The sequence below is a fragment of the Rhinolophus sinicus genome, linkage group LG07 (assembly GCF_036562045.2).
Source record: "Rhinolophus sinicus isolate RSC01 linkage group LG07, ASM3656204v1, whole genome shotgun sequence".
In the NCBI taxonomy this organism is placed as follows: Eukaryota; Metazoa; Chordata; class Mammalia; order Chiroptera; family Rhinolophidae; genus Rhinolophus; species Rhinolophus sinicus.
Genome location: NC_133757.1, coordinates 21387833 through 21411174, shown reverse-complemented (window position 1 = coordinate 21411174; position 23342 = coordinate 21387833). Strand labels below are relative to the sequence as shown.

The 23342-nt window shown below is 52.3% G+C and overlaps 1 protein-coding gene across 11 annotated transcripts in view; it reads right to left on the bottom strand.

Annotated features, from left to right (window-relative positions):
• The window catches only part of SH3PXD2A (SH3 and PX domains 2A), a 229093-nt gene that overhangs the window by 6926 nt on the left and 198825 nt on the right, over window positions 1–23342 (bottom strand). For 7 of the 11 annotated variants that reach the window (XM_074339099.1, XM_074339102.1, XM_074339100.1 and 4 more), the window contains 5 exons: window positions 19228–19345; window positions 15482–15819; window positions 14337–14386; window positions 11516–11635; window positions 2–9600 (listed from right to left, as the gene is read on the bottom strand). In XM_074339099.1, coding sequence (XP_074195200.1) covers window positions 7636–9600; window positions 11516–11635; window positions 14337–14386; window positions 15482–15819; window positions 19228–19345 — 2591 coding nt within the window. In that variant the 3' untranslated portion in view covers window positions 2–7635. Of the gene's footprint in view, window position 1; window positions 9601–11515; window positions 11636–14336; window positions 14387–15481; window positions 15820–19227; window positions 19346–23342 lie in introns of those variants that run through there. The other 4 variants (XR_012498437.1, XR_012498439.1, XR_012498440.1 and 1 more) reach the window with 1 other exon arrangement.

Below are 23342 nucleotides of genomic sequence, written 5' to 3'. Positions count from 1 at the left end.
TGTTAAAAAGGCCAAAAACTTTATTTAATTTTCAGGGAAATACAAGAAAATGCATGTAAACATAAAATACAAAACAACCCAAATCTTACAGTCTAGAAGCATGCCGAGATAGTATTTTCTGCAGACCAAAAAATCCCGTCAAATGATAAAGGACACCTGGAAAGTGGCAGGCCAAGGGTCTGGGTCCCTTCCACAAGGACACTGCATTTTTGTAATGAGAATTAAAAAAGAAAAAACACCACTATTAAAAATATTAGAAACATGGAGATAGTTTAGCACCACCATTGATCCTGGAAATTGTTTAGCATTCAAATTGACCACACTAAATTCAATGTCCTTTTATTTCAGTTTCTCTGCTGAGGTGGGGAAGAGGGAACAACCTCCTCCTGATACCCACAGAGCCTGCTAGGAGCTGGGAGGGGTTGGTTAAGTGGACACCACGAGGAATTCCCCAAAGTTCTGGAGCCCAGTGACATCCGACAGTTCACATGCAGCCATGCAGTCCACAAACCTATGCTTTAGGGTCCTGCCACTCACATCTGCTTCGCTTGGAAGTCTCCTTCCTGCAGACCGCTCAGTAACTAGCATCCTGTACTGGATTTAAAGGAAACCTGTTGCAGAGAACAAGTTGCAGATTGAAGAATTGTGGTTCTGTTTGCCCCCCTTTCTCTGAAATCAACATTTACGAGCAGTGTGCCTTTGTCAGAGGTCACTAGAAAGGGCGTATCCCTGGATGAGTGTGCAATCACCCTGTCTTCTAAGCCACACCAGTGGTGAGGCTCAGAAAACTGAATAACCACAGGTCTCATCAGAGACTCGAGAATAACTGGGATCAACAGAACCACATGAAGTTGCTTTCCTCCCAGATAAGCTTGATGGTATCTAGACCCCAGGGTTCTAGTTTGGGGGGGGTGGGCCCTTACTGCATGACCCATTTGGTCACTAGTCTAACTGATTCAGGCAATTTGAGAGGCTAGCTCTAGATTGGACAAAGGGAGGTGGGCAAAACCAGCTGGGAACCTGGAAGATGGATGAATATTCTGGAGCCAGGGCCTCCAAACTCAGAGATCAATTTGTTGCTGGTGACATCCCCTCTCCATTTAGTACATCAGTATTAAGAACTTGCTGGGGACCCAGCTTGTGTGGCACAGCAAGTAGCTGTTTCCTCTGGCTAGCTTCTATGGCCTAATCTTGGGGCTTTTCCAACCTGCTCTGGCTGGACCCTTGCGTGTTGAATCTAAATTCCCTCTTTACCTGCTCTCTTCCTGAAACACTCAGAATTGACTTCTTCCTTTTTAATACAGACAAAACTCCAGACTCCAAACCCTCTCTTAGCCGTCACTTCTCCCTTTCTGCCTAGAAGACATCCTCTCTGGAAGCTGCCTTCCCAGGGAAGGGACGGTAAGCCCCAGACACCGCAAACACGCACATACTCATCTCACCGACATGCCTCTTGCTCGTCTCCAACGTGCTCAATCCATCCTTTTGCTTTAAAACAATTCTCTCACTCTCACCTCCTGAAGTCCAGCCCCACTAGCCCGGATGGAATGGGGTTAGAGGAGGGACCTTCAGCACAGGGACCCACTCTCGAAGGCCATTAAGTTCTAGGACTGGGATGGGAGAGGGGGGCTGATTGTCAAGCTGAAGTGCAAACTTAAGATTAAAAAGATAGGATTGGGGTAGGGGGATGGCATGGTAATCCCAGCCTTGCAGGCAGGTTGGGATCAAGACCTTGGAAGACAGCCCTCTACCCAGTCAATAAGCACAATGTGCCCAATTTGTGGTCTGGGAACAGGTGCACAGGACAGAGCAGGAGGGAAGCTAATCAGTGGGGCTGTTTCTCCTGAAATGAGGTTCTAGGTCACTGACCCCATCCTTCTCTGATCATAGAGCATGAGAAACCACAGAAGCTGCCCCAAACAGGGATCATGATTTAGGCAAAAAGCTCAGTAAGGTCAAGGGGGAACCCTCCACACGATTCCCATGAAATGTGCAGGCAGGGCCTGAAGTCTAGACGCAAGGTGCTGATGTATATGCATGCGCAGGTCTGCTGAGCTTGTGAGCAAGTTCTTGCCCTGACCAGCCTGACCACCCTCAGAAACATAAGAACGGAGGGCCCGCAGCTCCTTTATTATATGGGGTTCCCATGGTGATGGTGTGTGTGGCAATGGTGGGAGTCCGCCTGCTACATAACACATCTGCACGTGGTGACCCAAGTGAACCACCTCAGCGCTTGCACACCTAGAAACCTCTCTTTTCAACATCTTCATTTTGGAGCCCGGGACAATGGCCTAGGCTGCTTCTGCTAGATCTGTTAATGCCAGTGTGAAGTTTCCAACTAAATACTTAATAAAATAATTAAAAAACAAAACAAAAAAAGACACATTGCACTCTCCAGCCAGAATTACGTGTGTGAATAACACACTTGCTGCCAGAAGCCGCCAGTCCCGTGGGGCCTGCCCAATGCCAAGGACTCGTACAATGGAGACAGCTTGCCTGGTATTTTTTTTCTCTAACCCCATGTTATTTAGTTCAAGTGGGAAATTATCAACACACACACACACACACACACCCACACACACACCCACACAACACACTGGCCCTCAGAAAAGTGAGGGAATCTTAATTCTTTAGCTATGTGGATGGTTCTCTTTCCAGAGAACTCTGAGTCGAGATTCTCAAAGATTGGACATAGATGTATACACTCCAAATAGAGACACCCACAGGCGGGGGGCACAGTCTCGCTCTGGGCACATAGATCCATATTTGTACAGAAATTCACCAAACGGGGGTTGGAGCAGCAAGCATACAGTACTGGAGGTGGAGGGGACAAGCCAGCAAGGAGGTCCCTGCAGCCCTGAGGGGCAGAGCTCCAAGGGCTTGGACCCAGAGACTTCCCATCCTGCTGCTTTCTCTACCAGCACCAAGGTTAGGAGGAGGCTGGCTTGGTACCTGTTGTGGGCAGTTCTGTCTGCAGACCTGAGTAGGCCCCTCAGATGCTTCTCTAAGATCCTCGGCACTATCAGGGTATTGAGCAGAGGCAGGGCTCACTCCTCAGGCAGAAGTCATTGAGATGAATGGGTGGCCCAGGCTTAGCACCAAGCCCAGCTGCAGGCTTGTGGAAATTGGTGTTTCACTGGGATATGTAGGGCTCAAAGCACCCACATCCCCAAAAAAGGATTTGGTTATATCTAGGGTTCCTGCCCATAAACTGAACTGAGGTTACATAGTTTTAGAAAGACTCGAACATACATCAAAAGGATCATGGCCCAAACATCGGAGACTGGGGTGAGACAGGGCTGCTGGGAGTGATTTTTAGGACAGGTCTTTCTGAGCAGCTGGCTAAAAAACAATGGAAATGAAAACAAGGACCAGTTCCTGGATGTCCTTGCTCTGCCCCGAGGGCTGGGGCCCCAGGAGGTCAAGAGCCCATGCCACTTCCCTGAATCCCTTTCTTCTGGGTGGAAGATCCCCCAACAGAAAAAGGGGCTGTCCTCTGGCGAGGACCCCTGCCATCTTGCCAGGGAAGGGGGAGAAGGGAGGTGGGGAAAAAAAGATCCATGCCCAGGAGGCCACCTGTCTGGTCCATAGCTCTGACTCCTTACAGTAACCCTACTCCTTCTACCGACAGACTGGGCCACTGGGTCTCCCGCCACTGTCCCAACAAGCCCTGGCATCCCTCTTGATAATATTGCACTTTTCCTGTCTCTCAGATTGTTTTCATTTTCAATTGAGAATGCAAAGTATTTGGAGGGAGTAGGGGAAGTGAGTAACCTTAAAGAAATAATATATTAGTTAAATACAAAAACAGGAAAAGTAGGGGTTAACTTATCTTTTTTCTCCCTTAAACACAAAACTACCAAACCAAGGTCTAAATTTAAATAGTTCTACGCCTATTCTGCAAATACTAGTGATATGAAAATAATGCTTGACTGAAATTCCCTTGTCTTTTTTCCCTAGATGATAAGAGTAGTAACATGCCTTGCTGAGGAAAGCGATGGATAAATGCCACTAAAATATGCTGCTCTAGCATCTGAAAGTGATTAAAACAATTCTATATAATGCCTTCGTCAAGATGTAGAATCGAGGAGGAAGAGAGAGAAGCCGTGGGGGCCAGGCTGGGGGTGGATGGGGCTGCGGGCTAGCCAAACAGGGCCCCACCACAGCGTGGAGCAGATGGCACACCTGCTGTTCAGGGTTACCCCTTACTGCCCCCATGGCTCCTTGGCCCAGTGGGAACAACACGTCGGGGCCAGGGAGCCCAGCCAGGCCTGCTATTACAAAGTGGGAGAAAGATGAAGACACTTTTTTTTTCCCTTGTAATAAAAGAAAGTCTTTCAACTGAAAGAAAAAGCACCAATGATGCATCTTCGGGCATTATATAAACCTCAATAATGACCTCAGAAGGGCTCATTATGATTAAAGTTGCAGTATACAGCCATACAATGTCATTTCACATTTTCAATCGCAACTAATGGAAAACTAAGTTTGGACACTGCTGAGATTTCATTTTTCTTTTTCCTTTTTTAGTCCGATCTGGTTTTCCTCCAGATGGGTCAGAGCCACAGGCCCCTCCCTCCTCCACCTGCTGCCAGCAGTACCCTCCAACATCACAAAGCAGCTCAGTAGCTCTAGGAAAAGGCCCTCTTGCCCTGGGTAGAGCTAGGAGTCCAGGGGCACAAGGCCTGGCATCCCCTGGCCATATCTGAGAGGAACTGGCATGCACCCTTTTTTGTTTCAAGTATTAATATTCTCTTTTGGTTTGCAGGGTTTGTGCTGTGCTGTGAATTAGGGGGTGATGGTGAGGGGCGAGGTGCAAAGATGGGGCATGGCAATCCCTGTTCACTGCCCAAATCTACACTGTCACCAGGTGGCAGCATTCCCCACTTGTCCTGGATGCCTGAGCAACTCCCAGCCATCCTTAGGGCTGGATGTCACGATGTAAACATGATGACCACACAATAAACTATAATGGGGGTGGGAGGAGTGCAAGGATTGATGCAGTGGGGCGTCTGCCATTAAACTACGCGATTTGGGGAAAGTCATTTCCTGTCCTTGGGCTACAGTAACAGGAAGGGATGGGGTGGTGACCTTGGAGGTCACTTTTAATGACTCTATCACTTAGAGCACTGGGGATCAAGGAGAGAGGGTCCTGGTGGGGCTGGGGGAACGCAGGCCTTGTGGGTGGTGGAGAGCCCCATGGGGCAGTGCAGACAGTGAGGAAGGGCAGGGAAAGGCAGGCTATGGGGAGCATTGTGGTTCAGTCCAACTGAGATGCTGTGTGCTTGGCAGATGCGTCCTGCACTGCTTCCTGGCCTGGCTGGCAAGTTATTGATTGAACTGGCTCAGTGCAGACATTTGAGGAGTGAGACCACTGGGGCCTTCCCCCTGGAAGATAGCTACGTGGACGGTCCTTTAACCCGACAGTCACTCTACTTTTAAATTTTATTTTAAATAATCATAAATTACTTTTTTTTCTTTTAATAAATATGTGCTGCTTAAAAATGAGGAAAGTATATACTGCATCTTTAAGTAATGCACTTTGCTCTCTGGGTTTCTTTCCATTCCACCTTATTAAAGTGCATTAATTAAAAAATAATGAACCACTTCTTTATCATTATTGTTCAAATAAGTCCAAATAATATTAATATGAAGACACTAAACAACTACCATTAGTACTGCAATCTAGCAGATTAACTCAACATCCTGCTCTATTGAATACTGTCCAGCAGAAGAAAATAACTAATTTCAATTTTAAACAAACTCACAAAACAAAAGGAAAGAAAATCTCCCCACGGCCCTTCAACAAAGAACACGAGCAGTTTGCTATAGCTGCCAGGCATCAGTGTATGGCGAGGGAGGAGGGCTGGGGCAGATCCCCAGGCAAGACCTCGGGGCTCAGGGGGGTGGGGTGGGTACAATATTGACGGCACAAGACCTGGGGTCCCGTGCTGATCTTCAGGCAACATACACTGCCTGGTCGGGGAGCAGGGCTGGAGGGAGGGCCTTTCCTCCTCTGTAGAAAACACCAACCCTTAGTCCAGGATTCTGGCAGCTGCATCGGTAGCTGTGAAGCCTGATGTGTCTGAAATCAAAGGCACGTGTGGAAATCCACTCCCAGCAAAGGGTGAGTCCTTGGGAAGCCGCTTCGGCTTCTGGAGGGTCCCCTCTGAAATGTCAACGATTGAAAGACACAACCCAAAGTTGACAGGGACTTTATTCTCTCGCTTCTCTCTTCGCAGGGGCACTGCCCCTCAGAAAGACCAGGTCAGCTCCTGGCCTAGGGTCCTCCATCTTCTCAGGCACCTGTAGCATCGCTGGCAGGCTGAGGGGCAGCTGGTGGTATTTGCTGCAATTTGGCCCAGGGGGCCCAGCTGGGCTCCCCTCAGCCTGCGGTGGGGGGTGATGGCCGCTTCTCCACAGTTTACATGTAAGGCTTTTGGTCCTACCCAGGAGGGAGAACGTACGCAGAATGGCGGTCAGCGAGTAGCGTGAAGCTGCCTTCTCTCCTGAACAAGACCCTCCTCCCTCCTGCGGTGGGGCATGAACCAGAAGAGCAGTGTCTCTATTTTGCTGTGTCTGGGAGCCGGGGCTTCTCCAGCCCCCAATCCCTCAGGCAAGCGCCATGCTCAGGCACTGTCCACACAGTGGAAACCAAACGAAATGACTGGCTTGTGGAGAGCAAGCACGTGAAACACAAACAACCTCCCCACAAGAGTACGACAGAAAAGCCTATCCACTACCCATCCCATCCCCCATGAGGCTGACCGCCCTTAGGCCCCCAAACAACCCCTAAAATAAGACCCAAACCCAAGGCCCAACATAGAAACCCAAATCAATAAACCGCTCCCAAAACATGCAAAGGAAATACGCAGAATGAAGTCTGTGCAGACTGTGAAGACATCCACGGCATTGCCCCCCTTCTCTGTAAACTCAGGCCGGTGGTCCTCCATGGGCACCCCGGGGAGCACGGCTTCTCTTCTCAAAGCCATGATGGCGAAGAGAGGTAGTCCTGGTGGCACCTGGGGAACTGCTTTTTCAATTAACAGACACTTACAGTGAGTGGCCTGGCCCAGGGACAGCCTGAGCTCACAGGAGATGCCTCCAAGCCCCGGAGCCAGTGGTATCTTCTGCCACACCACCCGTGGCAGGGGGTGGCAATCCCTGGGAAACCAGCACAATTCACAATTACAGATGAGGACGATACAAGGACCATAGCCAGTGGCAAGATGCCAGCAACGAACTGGGCTAGGCTGGGGCAGAGCACAGGAGGCCCTTACGACCAAATCTTTTCCAGATCTGCAGCCAAGGCATAACTTGGGTTTCCCACATGGCCTGTCCCAAATGACGCCAAGTCCATCAGTGAAGTCATCAAGCTGTACACGTGGAGCTCAGCCGTCTCACCTCTGGTCCCAGGTCTCCCCTGCCCATTCCCTTCCCTGCTCAACGTGGGCCCTCCCCAGATTCTGCCTTCAGCCGGGGGACAGCCTGAAGGGGGGCATCCTTGAAGTCACACACTCTGCAGGGTTTAATGCTGTCCTTCCCCCACCCGCCTCCCCTCTTCCCTTTCCCTTTTGTCTTCATCTCACCAGTCATCCACACTCGGGATGGAAGAACCCATGCCCCCCACCCCCACTAGTTCTTTTTCTCCAGGTAGTTGGAGGGCACCCAGCCTTTGAAGGGCTTCACCCCATCTAGGATCTGGCAGTACCACCAGCCATTGGGGTTCCTCTCTAGAACCTCCATGGACACACCCTCTTGGAAGCCTGCTGTTTCTTCATCCCCTTCATAGTCTGCGATCGAGACATATACATCTTTGAGGTTGTTGTGAATGAACTGGGACTTCTCGATGGGCTTGGGGCGCACGGGGGACACGGGGATACCATTGCGCTGGGTGGGCAGCAGAGGTGTGTCCGAGCCTTGGCTGGCGGCCCGTTCGGCCAAGCGGCCCTTGGCCTCTGCGGCAGCTGAGCGGGCAGTGCTGAAGGAGGAGTTCCGGCGGACACCGCGAAGGCCGTCAGTGGCCGTGAGAGACTCATTCCTTCGAAGGGCACAGGACAAGTTGTTGTCCTTGGGTGGTGGGGACACGAACACCGACTGAGGCCTCACCGCCACCTGCCGCACCCCATTCCTCATCTTCACTGCGCCAGCACCTGAGGTCTTGCCAAATCCCCCAGGGGGCTTGGAGGGTATGGGCGGTGTGGCCCTCTTGCTCTGGTTGACAGTGTTCAGGGCCTGGACCCGCTTCTCGATCTTCTCTAGGCTGTCAGACCTGCCCTCATTCTGCTTGCTCTTGGTGGTTACTGCGTCCGGCTCTTTGCCAGAGGGGTCAGGCGGCTCGTTCTCACCCAGCACCAAATAGTGGGAGGGGGCCCAGCCCTCTAGCTCCCCAAACCTCACGTACCACCAGCCACTTTCCAGCTTCTCAAGCACTTGCACCTCCACGCCTGCGGGGAAGCTGATCTCGGAGTCCTGGACCTTCTGGTAGGCACTACATGTTGTATAGGAGGTGGCCTGCCCTCCCCGTCCCTTTTTGGTGGGACACGGGGGCGTGGCAGCTGGGAGGGTGATGAGGTCAGCCGAGCCTCTCCTAGACCCCTCGTTGGGACCCTCGGAGGTTGTCTGGGGGGGCAGCTCTGAATCCTCACTCTTGGAACCCTTGAGACCTCCCCGGAGCTGACCTGTGGGTCTCAGCTGGCGTCGTAAAGTGCTGATATCCATCTTCTCTTGACTCTGGGACTCTGCTCGGTTCAGGAACGGCTTGGGCCGGACCGATGGCTTGGCCCGGGCACAGGTCAGGCCCGCCTTCAGGTCAGTGTCCTTCTTTGCCCCAACCTTGGGAGTGCCACGGATGCCTGCGTCCGAGGCAGAACGGGGCTTCAGGTCGCCACTGTGCTTGGACAAGGAAGAGGAGGAGGAGGAGGAGGAGCAGGTGGTGTTGATGGTGATGGACGAGGAAAAGGAGGCCGACGAGTGGTTCTTCCCCAATTCTGCCTGGGCGTTCTTCTCTGCCTTGAGCTTTAGGAGTGATGACGATTTGGGGGAGCCCGATTTGGGGGAATTTTTCCGGGCAAGGGACAGTGGGGAGCCCCCTGGGGAGTCACTATCCCGGGAGGAGCGTCTAGCTGACAGGGTGTCCTCTGCACATGGCCGGAAGCCCTCGTTCTCATAGATGGTCTCCTCTTCCGGGGCCACGTCCTCGGAGGACCCGCCTACCTTGAAGCAGGCCCGTTGCAGGGAGGAGGCGGGCGAGGGCCTATGGGGCTGGGTGGGCCGCCGGTCCCCTGAGCCGCTGTCCTCTATGGGCTCCTCGCTCAGCTCTGGCTCTGAATCGAAGCCAAAGGCAGGGATGTCATACTCGGGCTCCTCATACTTGAGCTTCAGCGGGGAGTCCTGGCTCTCGTTAGCGCCTGCTGGACTCTCCTCAGCCTCCTTGGGCTTGCTGGGGGGCGCCGGTGGGGGTACCTTGGGCCGGGTCAGAGTGCTTGTACGGCGGCTCAGGTTGGGCTTCTTGCGCTTATCGATGTAGGACGCAGGGGCCCAGCCCTCCTTCTCACCGATCTGCACGTACCACCAGCCGCCAGAGTTCTTGTCGATGACCTAGGGGTAAGGAGGGGACCGGCCAGTTAGTTGGGAGGATCACTGGGACACTATGATGTGCCAGGCAGGGAGTTTCATTCTTTGGCTCTAGGAGACATTATCTCCACTTTATAGATGAGCAAACTGAGCCATGGTGTAGGTAAGTGTCCTTGGACCCAATGTAGTAGTGATGGGCTGGGATTCAAACCCAGGTCTCTATCATCTCCTGGTTGGGGGGAATCCCATTCTCCAAGTCTTCTTCCTTAGTCCTCTAAGTCTCCATCAACACCCTGATTGAGCTGGCCTCCTCTACACACCCCTGCTTCTCTTCCCCCTAAGCTACTGCACTTAGAAGATACACTGTTCCCAGTCCCTACAAAACCCAACGCACCAAGGACTCATGTATAAAAAGCTACCATTCCTCCACTCCCGTCCTCACTTGGTGACCCTGGAAAGGATTTCTTGGGTCAGTAGACAATGGGAAGATGCAGGTGAGCTGAACCGGGAGGTATGGCCTGAGGCACCTACAGAGCACCTCCCGGCTAGCCCCACTGCCTGTGGTCATTTCACTGCATGTGGAATCCCACTGCAATTCTAGAACTGAAAAGATTAATTTGGGTTGAATGGGAAGGATGAGAGGCTTTCAGTCATTTCCATGTTAGTATAAACTAGTTCAAGGAGCTTCTTTCTTAACTGCTACTTGAGATTGGCTAAAAGTCAGGAGTATGGTTACTGGTTGTGTTGGGGTTCATTTGGATTGGGGAACACAAAGGTAAGATAATTTTGGATTGTATAGCACTCCTGGAGGAGGGGGAGGGGAAGCATGAAAACACTGGCAATGGGGGAAGAGGGGCAAGGAAGGAAGAGAGGATGGAGACTGGCAAAGGCAAGCTCTGCCTGGGACCAGCCTCCTTTGGTCCTATACGCCATCCTTCACCCCACCCACCCTGTACCTAAAAGTCAAGCTGGGGTAGATCCTAAGAATGACAGTTCTGTTACATTACGAGCTTTGTAGGCTCTTCTGGAGAACCTAAGCACCACTGAGAGAATGATTTCTCTTGGAAATCATTCACATGTCTTCCGAGTTCCAGACATGTGATTTAAAACATTCACACCGGGGATATCACTTCGTCAATAGGCAGAGACTGTCCAGTTAATCTTCTGACAGTTTTACATGAATTAATTGGATTTACTCCATTAATACACAAAGCCACTCAAGAAAAACAACAGTCACAGATTGTCTCTGTCCCCTGAAATGCCATGTTCAGTGCCAGCCACAAAGTAGTTTCATAAATGCTAGGAAAGAGGCCAGGAGGGAGCTCCCCAGGGTGTATTATACCATTTTGCAGAGAGAAAAATATCAAAGCCTTGGGGGGAGAAGTGACAGCATTAAACACCACAGATGCCCATTGTGGGACATGCTAGAACCCAGGTCCCCGGCACCTTATTTCAGCAGCCTGGACCACATTCGTCCAGCAATAGTACTCCTAATGTGCTGGCCACTGAGATGCTCCTGGGAGAGAAAGTGTGTCGAGGCCAAATGGGTCTGGGCAATGCTGCCTATTATCCTTTTAGAGATGCTCAGTAACATCTCCGTATCATAGGCTCTGAGAAGTTCTGCAACTAAAGCAACAAAGCGGGTTGGATTTTGTTTCACCCACTGTGTTCCACACTCGTTTGACCACAGAAGTCCTTTATCTCAAGGAACTCCCTTCATAAACTCCTGCAATACACTGTGGGACGCACTGTGAGCCCTGGGTGGAGACACGGGTCCTGGGTTCTAGTCCTGACTGTGGCACTTACTAGCTTTATGGGTCTTGTTTCTGCACATTTCTTGCCTGCCTCAGGAACGCTGTCAGCAAGACATAAGGAGGAAATGCAGCAGGGCTTTGAGCAGCCTGAATTAAAACCCTCAGCCTCATGGCCCAAGGCTCACCTCCGCCTTCTGTCCACCTCGAAAGCTGATCCCGTCAGAAATGCACGACTGGAATTCGGCAATGGTGTAGTACTCCACCTCAACAGAAGGGGGCTCTGGCGGCTTCGGCAGCTGGAACCCCTAAGGTAGAGAAGGACTCTGAGCAAAACCCACCTGGTCTTAACGGTAAGAGTGGAGAGTATGGCGTTTACACTAGCTGGTCAGCAGCTGTCCCCAAGATGTATCTATCACCTAAGTCTCAGGATGTCTCCAGACCAGGCTTTTATGAATACCCAGGATTCACCTGAGACTTCTCTGAGCTATCAAAATGATCGTTTAGTAACACAGTAATTTCCACCCTTCCATCTCTGGAGGTCCAATTTTCAGAAGCCTCAACAACTAGGTCCCAAAATGAAAATTAAAAAGCAGAGAAATCGTTGTAACACAGTCTGTGCATACTGCCCTGTGGGAGAGGAGAGCCACCGTCCTTAAGGCAAAGGGAGAAGGGCTGCAGGGGTGACACCTGGCTGACAGGGCAGAGCCAGGGGGCACAGTCATCTCTACAGGTGGGGTGTGGGTGCGTGGGGGGTGGGCATGGGGTTGGGTGAGAAGAGCCCTTGGTGGGTCATCACAACGCCAAATGGTCAGGTAAGCACTAAATAAAACTCAGGACCCTCTGCTCCGCGGGCAGGGTGGAACATGCTGGATAGCCTAAACGTTACACACTGGCACATCAATTGAAGCACGACATTCAAGGACATTGAGAATTTGGCTGCAGCCCATGATTTTTGAGCCTCTTCATTCGTTTTACAAATGTTTGTTGTGCATCTACTGGGTGTCAGACTGGTTTAAGGTCCTGGTGTCCAATAGTGAACCAAAAGGACGACCCCTTGCCCTTATGGAGTGGGTATTGTAGCTTCCCCCAGTCTCTCCTGGCCAAAATGGACTTCGTGCCCCCCCATTACTCCCAGGATGTCCTGGTATCATACAAAGGAGTTAAAACAGAACAATTTTTGAAAAAAGGTATGTGTGTAAGGTAGACTAGGAAGGGGGAGAAGTAGCTGTGGTGTAGCAGAAAGACCTCAAAAGACCTCAGCCTTGCAGCTGGGCACAGCTGGGCTCCAATCCCAGCTCAGCAATTCACCAGCTGCATGGCCTTAGGCAAGGCCCTTCACCTCTCTGAGCCTCAGTTTCCTCTTCCATGAAATGGAATAGCAGGGTCATTAAGAGGATTACTGCGACAACGCTGGCCCAGCTAAGAGCACAGGAAGAGCTGCATACATAGAAGCCAACGCTTAGCACTTCTCCTGAAACACCACCCTGTCCTCGGAACGTTCCTTGTCCTTCAAGGCTTGGCATGTCCTAATCCAGCCAGTTACAACCCAGCTGCCTGGGTCGGAGTGAGCAAAGGGTAGGAGAAAGCTGGTTTTGATAGACCAGGTACGACTCAGTCAACTTTCCCTGCCCTGGTACCTGGCCCTGCAGCCATGCATGTGAGCAGATGTGGCCCAGGCCTCAGCCCAGCCTGGACACCTGGCCAGGTGGGATTCAGCCGGGCCTAGCTGTTAACACAACAGCAGCCCTGCCTCAGCAAGCCCCGCATTTGGTAAGTGTGGAAGGAATTACCCCATTCTTGCCAAAATCAAGTCTGCCTGAAAATAATTAGCTGGGGCTGAGAGAGATGGGAGGAAAGAACTCGCTGTTTAGTCGTGTAAAATGCAAGGAGAAAACGAGCTAGAAACTCCACTGGGGCTGAGGGCCAGGGCAAGGATGGTCTCATTTCCAGGGGCCAAATATTCAATAATCCTCTTTACGGAAGGCCCACTCTTCCCGGGACTGCTGCTAACCCCCTCTCTGGGGCAGACGTCACTGATCACAGAAACTCTTGCTGTTAACCCAGATGTGACTTCAGAAATCTTTTTCCACAAAGGGCAGCAGGTAGCCCCTCCAACAGTCACCACTGACACAGGAAATGGAAACCTGACAGCAAGCCCTCAACACACAGTCTCATTCATCCTTACAACAGCCCTAGGAGATGGTTGGTACAATGGCAATTTTATAGACAAGGAAACTGAGGATTGTGGAGGGTCAGCAACTAGCCCTGGTCACTGTTTCTAAGTGTCAGAAGTGGACTATGAATCCATGCCCGGTAGGCTCGACGCCCCATTCTTTCCACTGTATCCCGCCACCCGATAACAGGTCTCTGTTCTAGGGCTCTCGGCCTGCCACCAGCATCATTGCTGGGCCAGCCCCAGCGCCCTGTGTGCACATCTGCTTCCCTGACAGTCTGGACACCAGGAAACCCCACGCAAAGGAGCCAGGGACCCTAGCAGCATAAGCGTCTTTAAGCTTCAGCATAAGCCAGTCTTGGCCACCGACTCCTCTCGTGGAGGATACTCACTGGTCTGCCCTCTGCCCTCCCAGGTTCTGGCATCCACCACCTCCATCGGGCATTCCCAAGCAAAGAAGGCAAAGCTGAGAAAGGCTTCCAGGCTCACATGGACAGCAGCCCTATTTCCAGCCGCTGGCAATGCCCTGGCCGGACATTCTCACTGGCCAGTCTAAATGTTTATGTCTGCCAGTGCGGTGGTTGGGATGGATTTATTTAGCTTTGGAGTTCAGAGTGTTTTCGATTATAAACTGTCCAGCTAGGCCCCCCAGAAAGGTTGGGATCTGCAGGCTTCCCTTTCTGCTCCAGCCCCACACAGCTGGAAGCCCCGGCAGGGCCCTGGGAAACCTCTGGACCAATAGGCTCTTCAGTGAGACAGCCAATTACCTGGGGCTGCTATAGTGCATCCCCAGGAAAAGAACGAAACAGAGAGGAGAAAGTCAGCGCACATACCAGGCTGGATTCTCTGCGAGGTGGAGGCCGTGTCCTTAGGTTCGGGGAGCCTAGAAGAGACACACTGCTTAAAAAAATCCCAGCCAGACACTGGGCAACAGAGTCCGTGCCTGACTTCCCTACGTGTGACTGCCTCCTGATCCTGGGACGTTCCTGCTTCCATCCCCTATTTATGAAGGACCCATGCTCTCCATCACCTTAGGCACTGTAGTTAGGACTTCTTTGGTGGGAAACCAACCTTTAAGCTTCCTTGGCTGTGCTTCAGGAGGCTCGATGCACCCTCTGAAGAGAGGTGCACATTGCAAAATGTACAGATACGGAGGAGGCATTTTTCAGGAGAAAGGGTAGATGGCCTTATCAGATTTTCAAAGTTAGGAGTGGAGACTGTGTCTATTTTGTGCTCACAACTGAGCCCTTAGAAGCTAGCCCACAATTCCAGGCAAGAGGAGGTGCCCCCCCCCCCCAACATTTGCCAATTGGTTGTCTAAAAGGTTTCAGGCACAGAGATAACTCACCCAAGTTCAGAACTGAACTAAAAACCAGCTTTCCTCCAGATTTTAAGGCTGGCTGGACACAAACAGAAGCTGGTCTCTCACAATAGAGGGCAGTTTAACGTGAGCCAGAGATGTGTAGAGACTAGGAGGGTGGCAGCCGGGTTTCTCCTATAATGAAGAAGATCCCTAAAGAATGCCCCTTAGTACTATGCCTAGGCGTGAACGTCCACGTCTTTCAGGTTTCTAGTACCTGGTGGAAGGCGATCTGGGAGTTGGGTAAGGCCCAGACAGACGTGTTCCTCTATCGGCAAAGCAGCCTTGCACCTATGGCTAACATTTCATGGCCTGGGGGTCTATACTTTTCTGCAAAGTGAGCATTCCTGGCTCTCCACTAGAGAAGGAAGGATTGCTACCAGCTTATATACTCATGTAATTTATCTTCAGTGGAGGCGTTAGAAGTAATTGCCTCGTCCACCTCTGTGATTAGCATGAGACAAGTTGACAGAGTGGGCCAGGGGTCAGTCTATATCTCAGAAAGAAAATGATATGGGGGGCGGGGGGTCCTGCACACTCGCCTAGCTTTCCTTGTACCCCACGCCCACTCTACAAACTGCTTTTCAGCGAGGACCCAGGGCTCAGCGAGGCTCTTACTGATTTGGGCCCTCTGGGGGGCAATCCTGGCCACGGCTGGGGAGCCCTGGGCCAGCTTGGAGACGGTCCTCTCGGGGACCCCCAAGGCACTGCCATTGGAGGCATTGCAGAGGATGGGCAGGCTGATCTCCTTCTTGGTGATGGGGGCCTCTGGGCCCTCGCCTTCGGCTGGTGGAGTCTCCTTGTCCCCTGATGCCTTCTTGTTCAGCAGGTTGCTGATCTCCATGATGTTCCCAATAATCTCTACTGGGCCTGCCAGGTTCTTCTTCCGTGCTGGCAGGTCATCTTTGGCCTTCTTCAGGTAGGATGCTGGTGCCCAGCCTTCTTTGCCCAGGTATCTGTGGGGGAGGAGTGGGCCATGGGTCATCAGAGCACTGCGGCCTGACGCCCTAGTCCCAAGCCCAGGCTCCAGCTGGCCTTGCCCAGCTAAGCCTTCTCTACTGTGTTCTGCAAGACAGTTGGCAATCCCAGTACTCTGGAGAGAGCTGGAACTGAAAGCAGGTAGAAAAGATACCCAGAACACCGTTTCTTCCTCTCTCGCTCCTTGGTATGGGTTCTTATACTCTGCAAAGTCAGGGACCTTTAGGTTAGAAGACTCCTTAAATTTTGGGTTGCCCAAAAGGTAGACTTCGTAACAGCCTGCTACCTCACAATCAGTAGAGGACAATTCTAGAGAGAAGATAAGAGAAGGTATCTAGAACTAAATGCCCTATTATCCGAGGGGTGAAGAGGCAGCCCAGGTGAGTTAGGAAACTCAAGTTGTGGCCTATTGTACCTTGGACAAGTCCCTACCCTGGAGCTCAATTTCTTTCTCTTCTGCAAAACACAGGGATGGTGTAGCTATGAAAATTTATCCAGAAGGCTAAACCCATTGAAAACAACTAGGAAGAGTGACTGAGTGGGTAAAGTATCAGTACTCTGCGGAAGCAACAGATGGATCAAATTCACAGAACAAATGCACAAACAGACCAACGCTAAAGGGAACATTTCAAATTAGTGGGGTAAGGATGGATTACTCAGTGAGTGATTTGGGGATGACTGACTAGGAAATATTAGGAAATATTATACAGGATATAGCAAAATAAAAAATGCAAGTTGTGAATATTTGCTTCATCTTGAGGGTTGAGAAAACCTTTTTAAATAGGATTCCAAAAATCAAAACCTAAATGAAAATACTAAAAGCACATGAATGAATAAAATCAAAACATTTGGTATGGCAAAACAATAAAATGAAACAAAAAATGGAAACAAAACTAAAAACCCATAAACAAGAGAAAAGGCAAATGAGAGGGCTGACTTAATTTTAGGTGATTTGATGATTTCTGAAAACAAGCTTTTCCCTTTTTTCCCCACGGTGTTGAGCTTCTACCCAAAACCACTGGGAGCTTACTTCCTAGTCCAGCAGTTGTCAATGCCCCTGAGTCAGGGTTGCAATGTCCCTGTGTGCTCCCTGGGACACACACAGCTGGCTCTTTGGAATGCTCCTCCATGCCAGATGTCTGACAATCCCCTTTCCCAGCCTCCCCATCTGACCTTGTTATTGGGCACTCATTAGGTGGGAGAAAAAGGAATGTAAAAGTTAAAGTTTCTATCAACATGTCTGAGCTTTGCTGGAAAGCTCCGGTAGGAGGTGGCTTCTTATGCTCACGTCACAGGAACATGCAGGCAGGCTGACTAAAGCTCACGCATCTGGCCCCCTGGGCTTTGGAAGGCAGATATCAGTGAACAAATGGATGGAAATCAGGCAGCTGGCAGACAGAGCACAAAATTTCAGGGGTGGGTGGAAGCAACTAATCGAGATGCCTCATCTTACATATGAGGCAACAACCACGGCTCAGAAAAGCAAAGCAAGTAGCAGAGGGTCACACAGGTAGCTGGTGGCAGCGTCAGGCCCAGAAGCTGGTGCTCCTGCATCTTGGAGGAAGGATGAAGAAGAACCTGCTGGCCGCTGCAGGGGCTTTTATATGAGGACACTGTGGAGAGATGGGGAGCAGGATCTCATGGGAGTAATGCTCAGGCCGGCTCATTGTTCTGAGTGCTCCCATTTCAAACCCCGTGTGCTCCTGCAGTGTTACATGGATAAAATTAGATCCCAGGCAGAGAGATGCAAGGGAATCAGGAGCGGCTGTGTGTGTCTGGGTCCAACTCTGCTCACATCTGCTTTCCAGCTCTGGAGCATGGAATGACTCCAGAGGGAAGCAAACTGGAAAAGGAGAGATGGAGAGAGAGGGAGGGTGTGTGTGTGTGTGTGTGTGGGGGGAGTGGTGGAGAAGAAAGACAGGAAATGAGGATCAACAGAGCCTGGAATGTTGGGAAATGGCATATTTAAGGGGGTGTCTGGCAGCTTTCTTAAGGTGGAACCTTTTCAGCAGGGTTTTCTCAGTTGAAGCTTCCCCTGGCTAAAGGGCTAGGCCATGGGGACAAGAGTTGACTGGAAGAAGCAGCTCCAAGTGACTTTGTTGGTCATTTTAGAAAACTTAAAACAAACCCCAGTAGCTTTGTAGATAACCTCCAGGCAAGTCATTTAGGTTACCAGCCTTCCAGAATGTTCCCTGGCCTTCCCATGCCAGACATGCAGTTGTTGGATTTTGGGGTTGGCTCTCGTTTCCACTGCTTAGAGAACATGAAAGTCTGCCAGGGGCCTTGGGCAACACATGTCTAGCTACACATCTTGTCCCACCTAACAGGAAAGGGACACCTCAGCTCTCCTGACTGACATGCACAGGGCCAGAGCAGCTATGTCCTGTCAGGTCACACTACAGTTCAGTCCCAGGAGGCCAATGAACTTCATGCCGCCCAGCAGCACTGCCTTGGAAGTGCCTGCATCACCTCTGTGGGCGACAGCTCAGAACATGCATCCTGTTCGCAGTGGGTCTATCTCTGCCAAATGGGTTACAAGCAGAGAAGAGAGAAACTGGGCAAAATCATCACAGCTAAGTGGGTTCCAAAGGAGCCAAACCGTTTCCTGAGAGCAAGGCTCCCTGAGGGTGGCGCTGGCCTCAGAACCCCAGGGCAGAGGGGACTGGAGGGGCTGGACTTGGTAGGGGAGAGGCCAGTGAAACCCACAGGGTTTCGTTTATTTCCAGGAGCATCAGGAAAGCCCCCTACTCTCTTACCCACACTCCCCAATGGGTTTCTCAGCTGGGAAGTGTGATTAGGCCCTGGAAGAGGGAGGGGCAGGAGAAGAAGGAGGGCTCTGAACCAGGCCTGGGCTCAGGCCTCACTCGTGCCTTGGCTCTGACAACCACGTGAGCTAGCCCTGCAGAGTGGGGCAGCCTGGGACAGAGCCGGCATCTGGGGCCCTGAGTGCTGAGCTGTGGGCAGCAGGAGCAGCCCTGCTGGGACCTCCGCAGGACCTGTGGACACCAGTGCTCCAGGCAGCCTGAGTTACAGTGCATGCCAGGTGGCCAAGGCCGGACACAGAAAACCAAATTCAGATGTGCTGAATTTGGCAATTGCCACTTGGCAATTGCATGGGAAGGGACTGCACCACCGCCTGCAAGCTGAGCCAGGGCTCCTGTGCCCTGCTGGCTGCAGCTCGGGCTCTGCTTTACATGTTCCGAGAGACACTGCAAGATGAACACTCTCTGCTCGAGCTATTCAGCTGTGCACTCAGCACATCCAAGCCCGGGCTGTGGGCGCAAAGCCCACAGTATCTACCCTCCAGAGCTGGTGCCCACAGCCAGTCTGCAGTATCTCCCTGCTCTGCTGCCCAAGGCACCTCACTCCTCTTCTGGGGCTCCTACCTGATGTACCACCAGCCCTCCAAATTCTTTCGGATCACCTCCACGGTGACGCCCTTCTCAAAGCCAATCTCGTCCTTGCTTTGGCTGGTGTAAGGCTGCACGGTGATGTACTTCTCCTCTGTGGGTGGCGGGCAAAGCAAGAAAGCACAGTTATTTGACGTTGGGAGCAGGTCCTCCTCTGTCTCCTCCTCCTCCTCCCCTGGCCTTGCTTGGCTGGTTGCCAAGGTGGACTGGGTCGACCTCTGGCTCTTCTAGGGAAGGGAAGAGAAGGGAAGAGACCAGGCTTCACTGCTGCTCCCAGTGTGTGCCAAAGCCAGCCGGGGCCCCAGGTGGACTAGCACAGCCCTGGGCCATGCAGTGTGTCTCCCCGCCTCCCAGCCCTGAGGGCAGGGTTAGGAGAAACCTGGCCTCGTGGGGTCTGCATCCGGAAGTCTCAGACCAACCCTGGGTGTCCCCCGAATGCCTTGAGGCCCCATGCCATGCCTTCTTCCTTCCGGAAGGTGCCACCCTTCCATCTGTGTCCCAGACTTGCTCTCCTTGCCCTTTTTCACCTCAACCCCTTAAATCCTTCCTGTCTGATCTTCCGACGGCTCCAGAGGCACATCGTAGGTGAAGCCTTACCTGACCACTCATCTGGTCACCTGATCATGTAAGCTCCCCAAGAGGATTCCGGGGAACATGTATTCTATGGGAGTAGTTACGTGTATCTTGTTAAGATAAGGGTCCCATGGCCAAATGGGCAGTGGCAACGCTGAGCGCCACACAATCAGGCAGGACCTCATGGAGCCCCGAGTGAGGCAATGTGTCTGTGCAGCTTTTGGAGGGCAGCATGCTGAGCTGACCACTCTGTCAGGCGGACCCGCCTGGGAGCCGCCTGCTCTGGTCTCACAGTGTGACTGTGGGCCTTGTTCCGGGTGTCCCAGAACCTGGGAAAGAGGCACCTTACGGAGCTCAGGAAAAGCTTGAGAAGGCAGGCCTGGGGATGCTGGGCCACATGCATCTTCCCCGGTTCCCTTCAGCCTCTCTCCTGGCAGGGGGCCCTGCTGCGTCCACATGGGTCCTTGCTCAGGCTTCCAGGGAGGTGCTTCTTCTGTGTTTGCTGGGGTCCAGCTCTGTCTGTCCCCAGGAAGCATCACAGCTGGACCCACAGCTGGCTGGTTAGACACCCTGCCTCCTGGGTTGAGAGCCTCCCAGAGGACTGCTCAGACCTCAGAAAGAAGCCCAAGTCCTCACTCTCACCCTCCAAGAAAACAAGGAACAGAGCATAGGCAGGAAAGAACTGGCCACGTGGCCATGCCCTTTGGAGGGGGCACCCTGTACCTATGCTGTCCTCTCTGGCCTGGGTGCTACCCAGGGGCTGGGACAGTACCTGACACACAGCAGGAGATTCAAAGGGATGGTGGAATTTATGGATGAAGAGCAAAGTGGGGCTGAGTGGGGGGGGCTTTCTGCAAGCTCAAAACAGCAGGATGCCGGCGCAGGATGCTGGTTCCTAAGATGTCTGTCCCCCACCTCCCAGCTGTGACAATCACCCACTGACTCCTCAGCTGGACCCTAGCAGGCAGCCTGCCTGAGCCTCTGGCAGCAGTGGGGGAGGGGGCTGCCACCCCAACCCCTGTGACAGGAGGGCCATCTGTTCATTCTTCCCTGGATTATCGAGGTCCTGTCTGCGGCCCTGTGCTGGGCTGAGATAGCAGCTCCCTTTGGGATGGAGGTACTTTCCCTGCCAGGCTGTGAGGGCAGAGCTGATGGGCTGCTGGCTGCTAAAAGGCAAAAGGTGGGTGACAAGCCCTGGGAGCCTCTTCTCCCACTGCAAGCCTTTCTCAGCATCGACTAGCTCCTGGAAGCTTTCAGATTCCAAACCAGCCATGCTGGGGAGAGCTGCCAAGACTGCCTGAGAGCCTCCTTCAGCCAGACTCTGACTCGGGCCTTTGAGAAGTTCAGTGTTCTACAGTCCAACGCTCCATTTTCCAGTGGGGCACGGTAAGTCCTGGCCCCGGTGGTGGCCAGAGGGCAGCGCCAGGCCCCAGGGATCCAGAAGTCTGAGGTTAGGGTGAGGCAAGGCCTGCCTGGGCTTCACAGTTTGCCTTTGCTCAGCTGGGCTATTTTTAAAAGCCTGTGGTTCGAGCAGGAAGCCATTGTGCAAGTTTTCCTAGGCAAAGATGCTTTTGCAGAGAAAAATTACAGTCCTTCTCTTGGGAAGCTCAGAGGAGCCCGGCCTGGCCGCATGGCAGAGAAATGGGCCTAACGCATGTCATGCGGGCTCAGGCTGTCACCGGCCCCCCAGTGTGTGTGTTGAGGACAGAGCCTCGCAGGCCATGTGACCACCTGCTTTCCCTTGACCCTCTCCGGGTGGGCAGAACCAAGGATATCAGCTTTACCCAGAAAAGCTGAGCCGCTCCTGCAAAAGGCCTTGTTCTTGGTGGCCCTGGGGTGGACGTGAACACAGCTGTCTGGGAGTTTATGGGCTCCTAGTAAGATATCTGGCTGGCTCAGGGGTTTGTTCTGCCCTGTAGCTGAGTAGGTTCCCGGTGATGAAAATTCAGAGCCCTGGTTCCAGGCAGGGCAACTCTTCCAATTGGTCGTCTGGGGGCTTGGTTTTCTGCCATGGTTGGCTCAGACAGTGGAGGCATGAATTGCCTCCATGTGAACATGTGCTACGTGGAGACTCAGGCCCCCAACTCAGTTTTCCCCAAAGAAGAAGCAGAGCTAGCCTCTCTGCAGGAGCGGGGCCACGCACCCCACCTGCGGGCCAGACAGGAGGATGAACAGCAAGATGGAAATGGCCTCACGGTGGCTGAGAGATTGGGGGCTCAGGTTGCTTGGGGTCTCTAAGAGAAGTCCCTTAGGAATTGGAGTTGAGGGAAGGGGCGCTACGAGTTCATGGGGAGCAACTCGGCTCCTGAGAAGTACTGAGAACATGGTCACTCTGAGGTACCATCAAAGGATGGTGGCAGCCCCACCCAGGAAGGGCTGGCCAGGCCGCCCACTGGGTGAGTGGGTGGGTGGCTGTGGGGAGGTGGACAGGCCTGTTTTGGTTTTGGAGGCAGGGGCTGAAGAGCGCTGCAGTTTCCAAACCACAGACGCCTCCTCTTTCCAAACACTTTCCCTCCGTCAGCAGTCTCCCCAGCTCCCCTCCTGGCCCCCACAAGTTACCCAACCCCCCTGCAAGGGGCCTTTTGATTCCAAAGGCCTGGCTGGCTGAGGGAATGGGGAGTGGAGGCCCTGGGGAAGCACTGCTTTTCTCTTGTCTAGTTATATGTGACCCACTGCCTGCTTTCCCCCCATCAGCTCGGCTTTGCAGCAAAGCTTCTCCCAGCCAACTTTCTGCAAGTTTTTCTTGGCTGCTTGATTCAACTTAGCCCTGATTTAACTTAGGGCTAAGACTGGGAAATAATGTTGTTTAGGTCTCTTATTTAAGAGAGAGACAGAGAAGTTGTGGGCTTGTATTTGCTTACGTGGTTGCATATGTAGGGATGACAGCAGAATTATGCATTTAGGTGGGTATTTGTGTCTACATATATCACTGTCTGTAACTGTGACTGCACTGCCTGTGTATATGTGGCCTAGGGGTCATGTATGTGAGACGCCGTGAAGCTGTGTATGTACTTATGGTGTTTCCGCAGAGGAGTTACATGTGACGTGGCCACGAGCAGTTTCTGTGGATAATGTATTTGTGACTATGTAAATAATATATACGTGAACAGTCTGCACATAGCTGCATGGGTGGAATTATATATGTGTGTCCATGAGTGGCTGTGCGCACAGGCCTGTGGATGTACAGCTGTGTGGTGGTCGGATGTGACAGTGTACTGTAGCCATGCCTGTCGCCAAAAGGGCCAAGTGTGGGTGGCAGTGCTTTGCTGGCTGCATGTGTCCATATGGTTGTGGAGGCAGAGTTGTATTTGGGGCTCAGTGTGTGATGGTGTTTGAAGCAGATGCGGAAGGGGACGGGGCAAGGCCAGGCCTTTCGCCATGCTATTTTTCCAGGCCAGCGTCCTGCTCTTCTTTGTCGCCAATGCTTGGAGCTATGTCCCAGCCTGGCCCCTCAACAATGCTGTCCCACTCCTCCTAGCTCTAGGTACCTCTGCTTTACATTCCGCCTATTCTTGCTG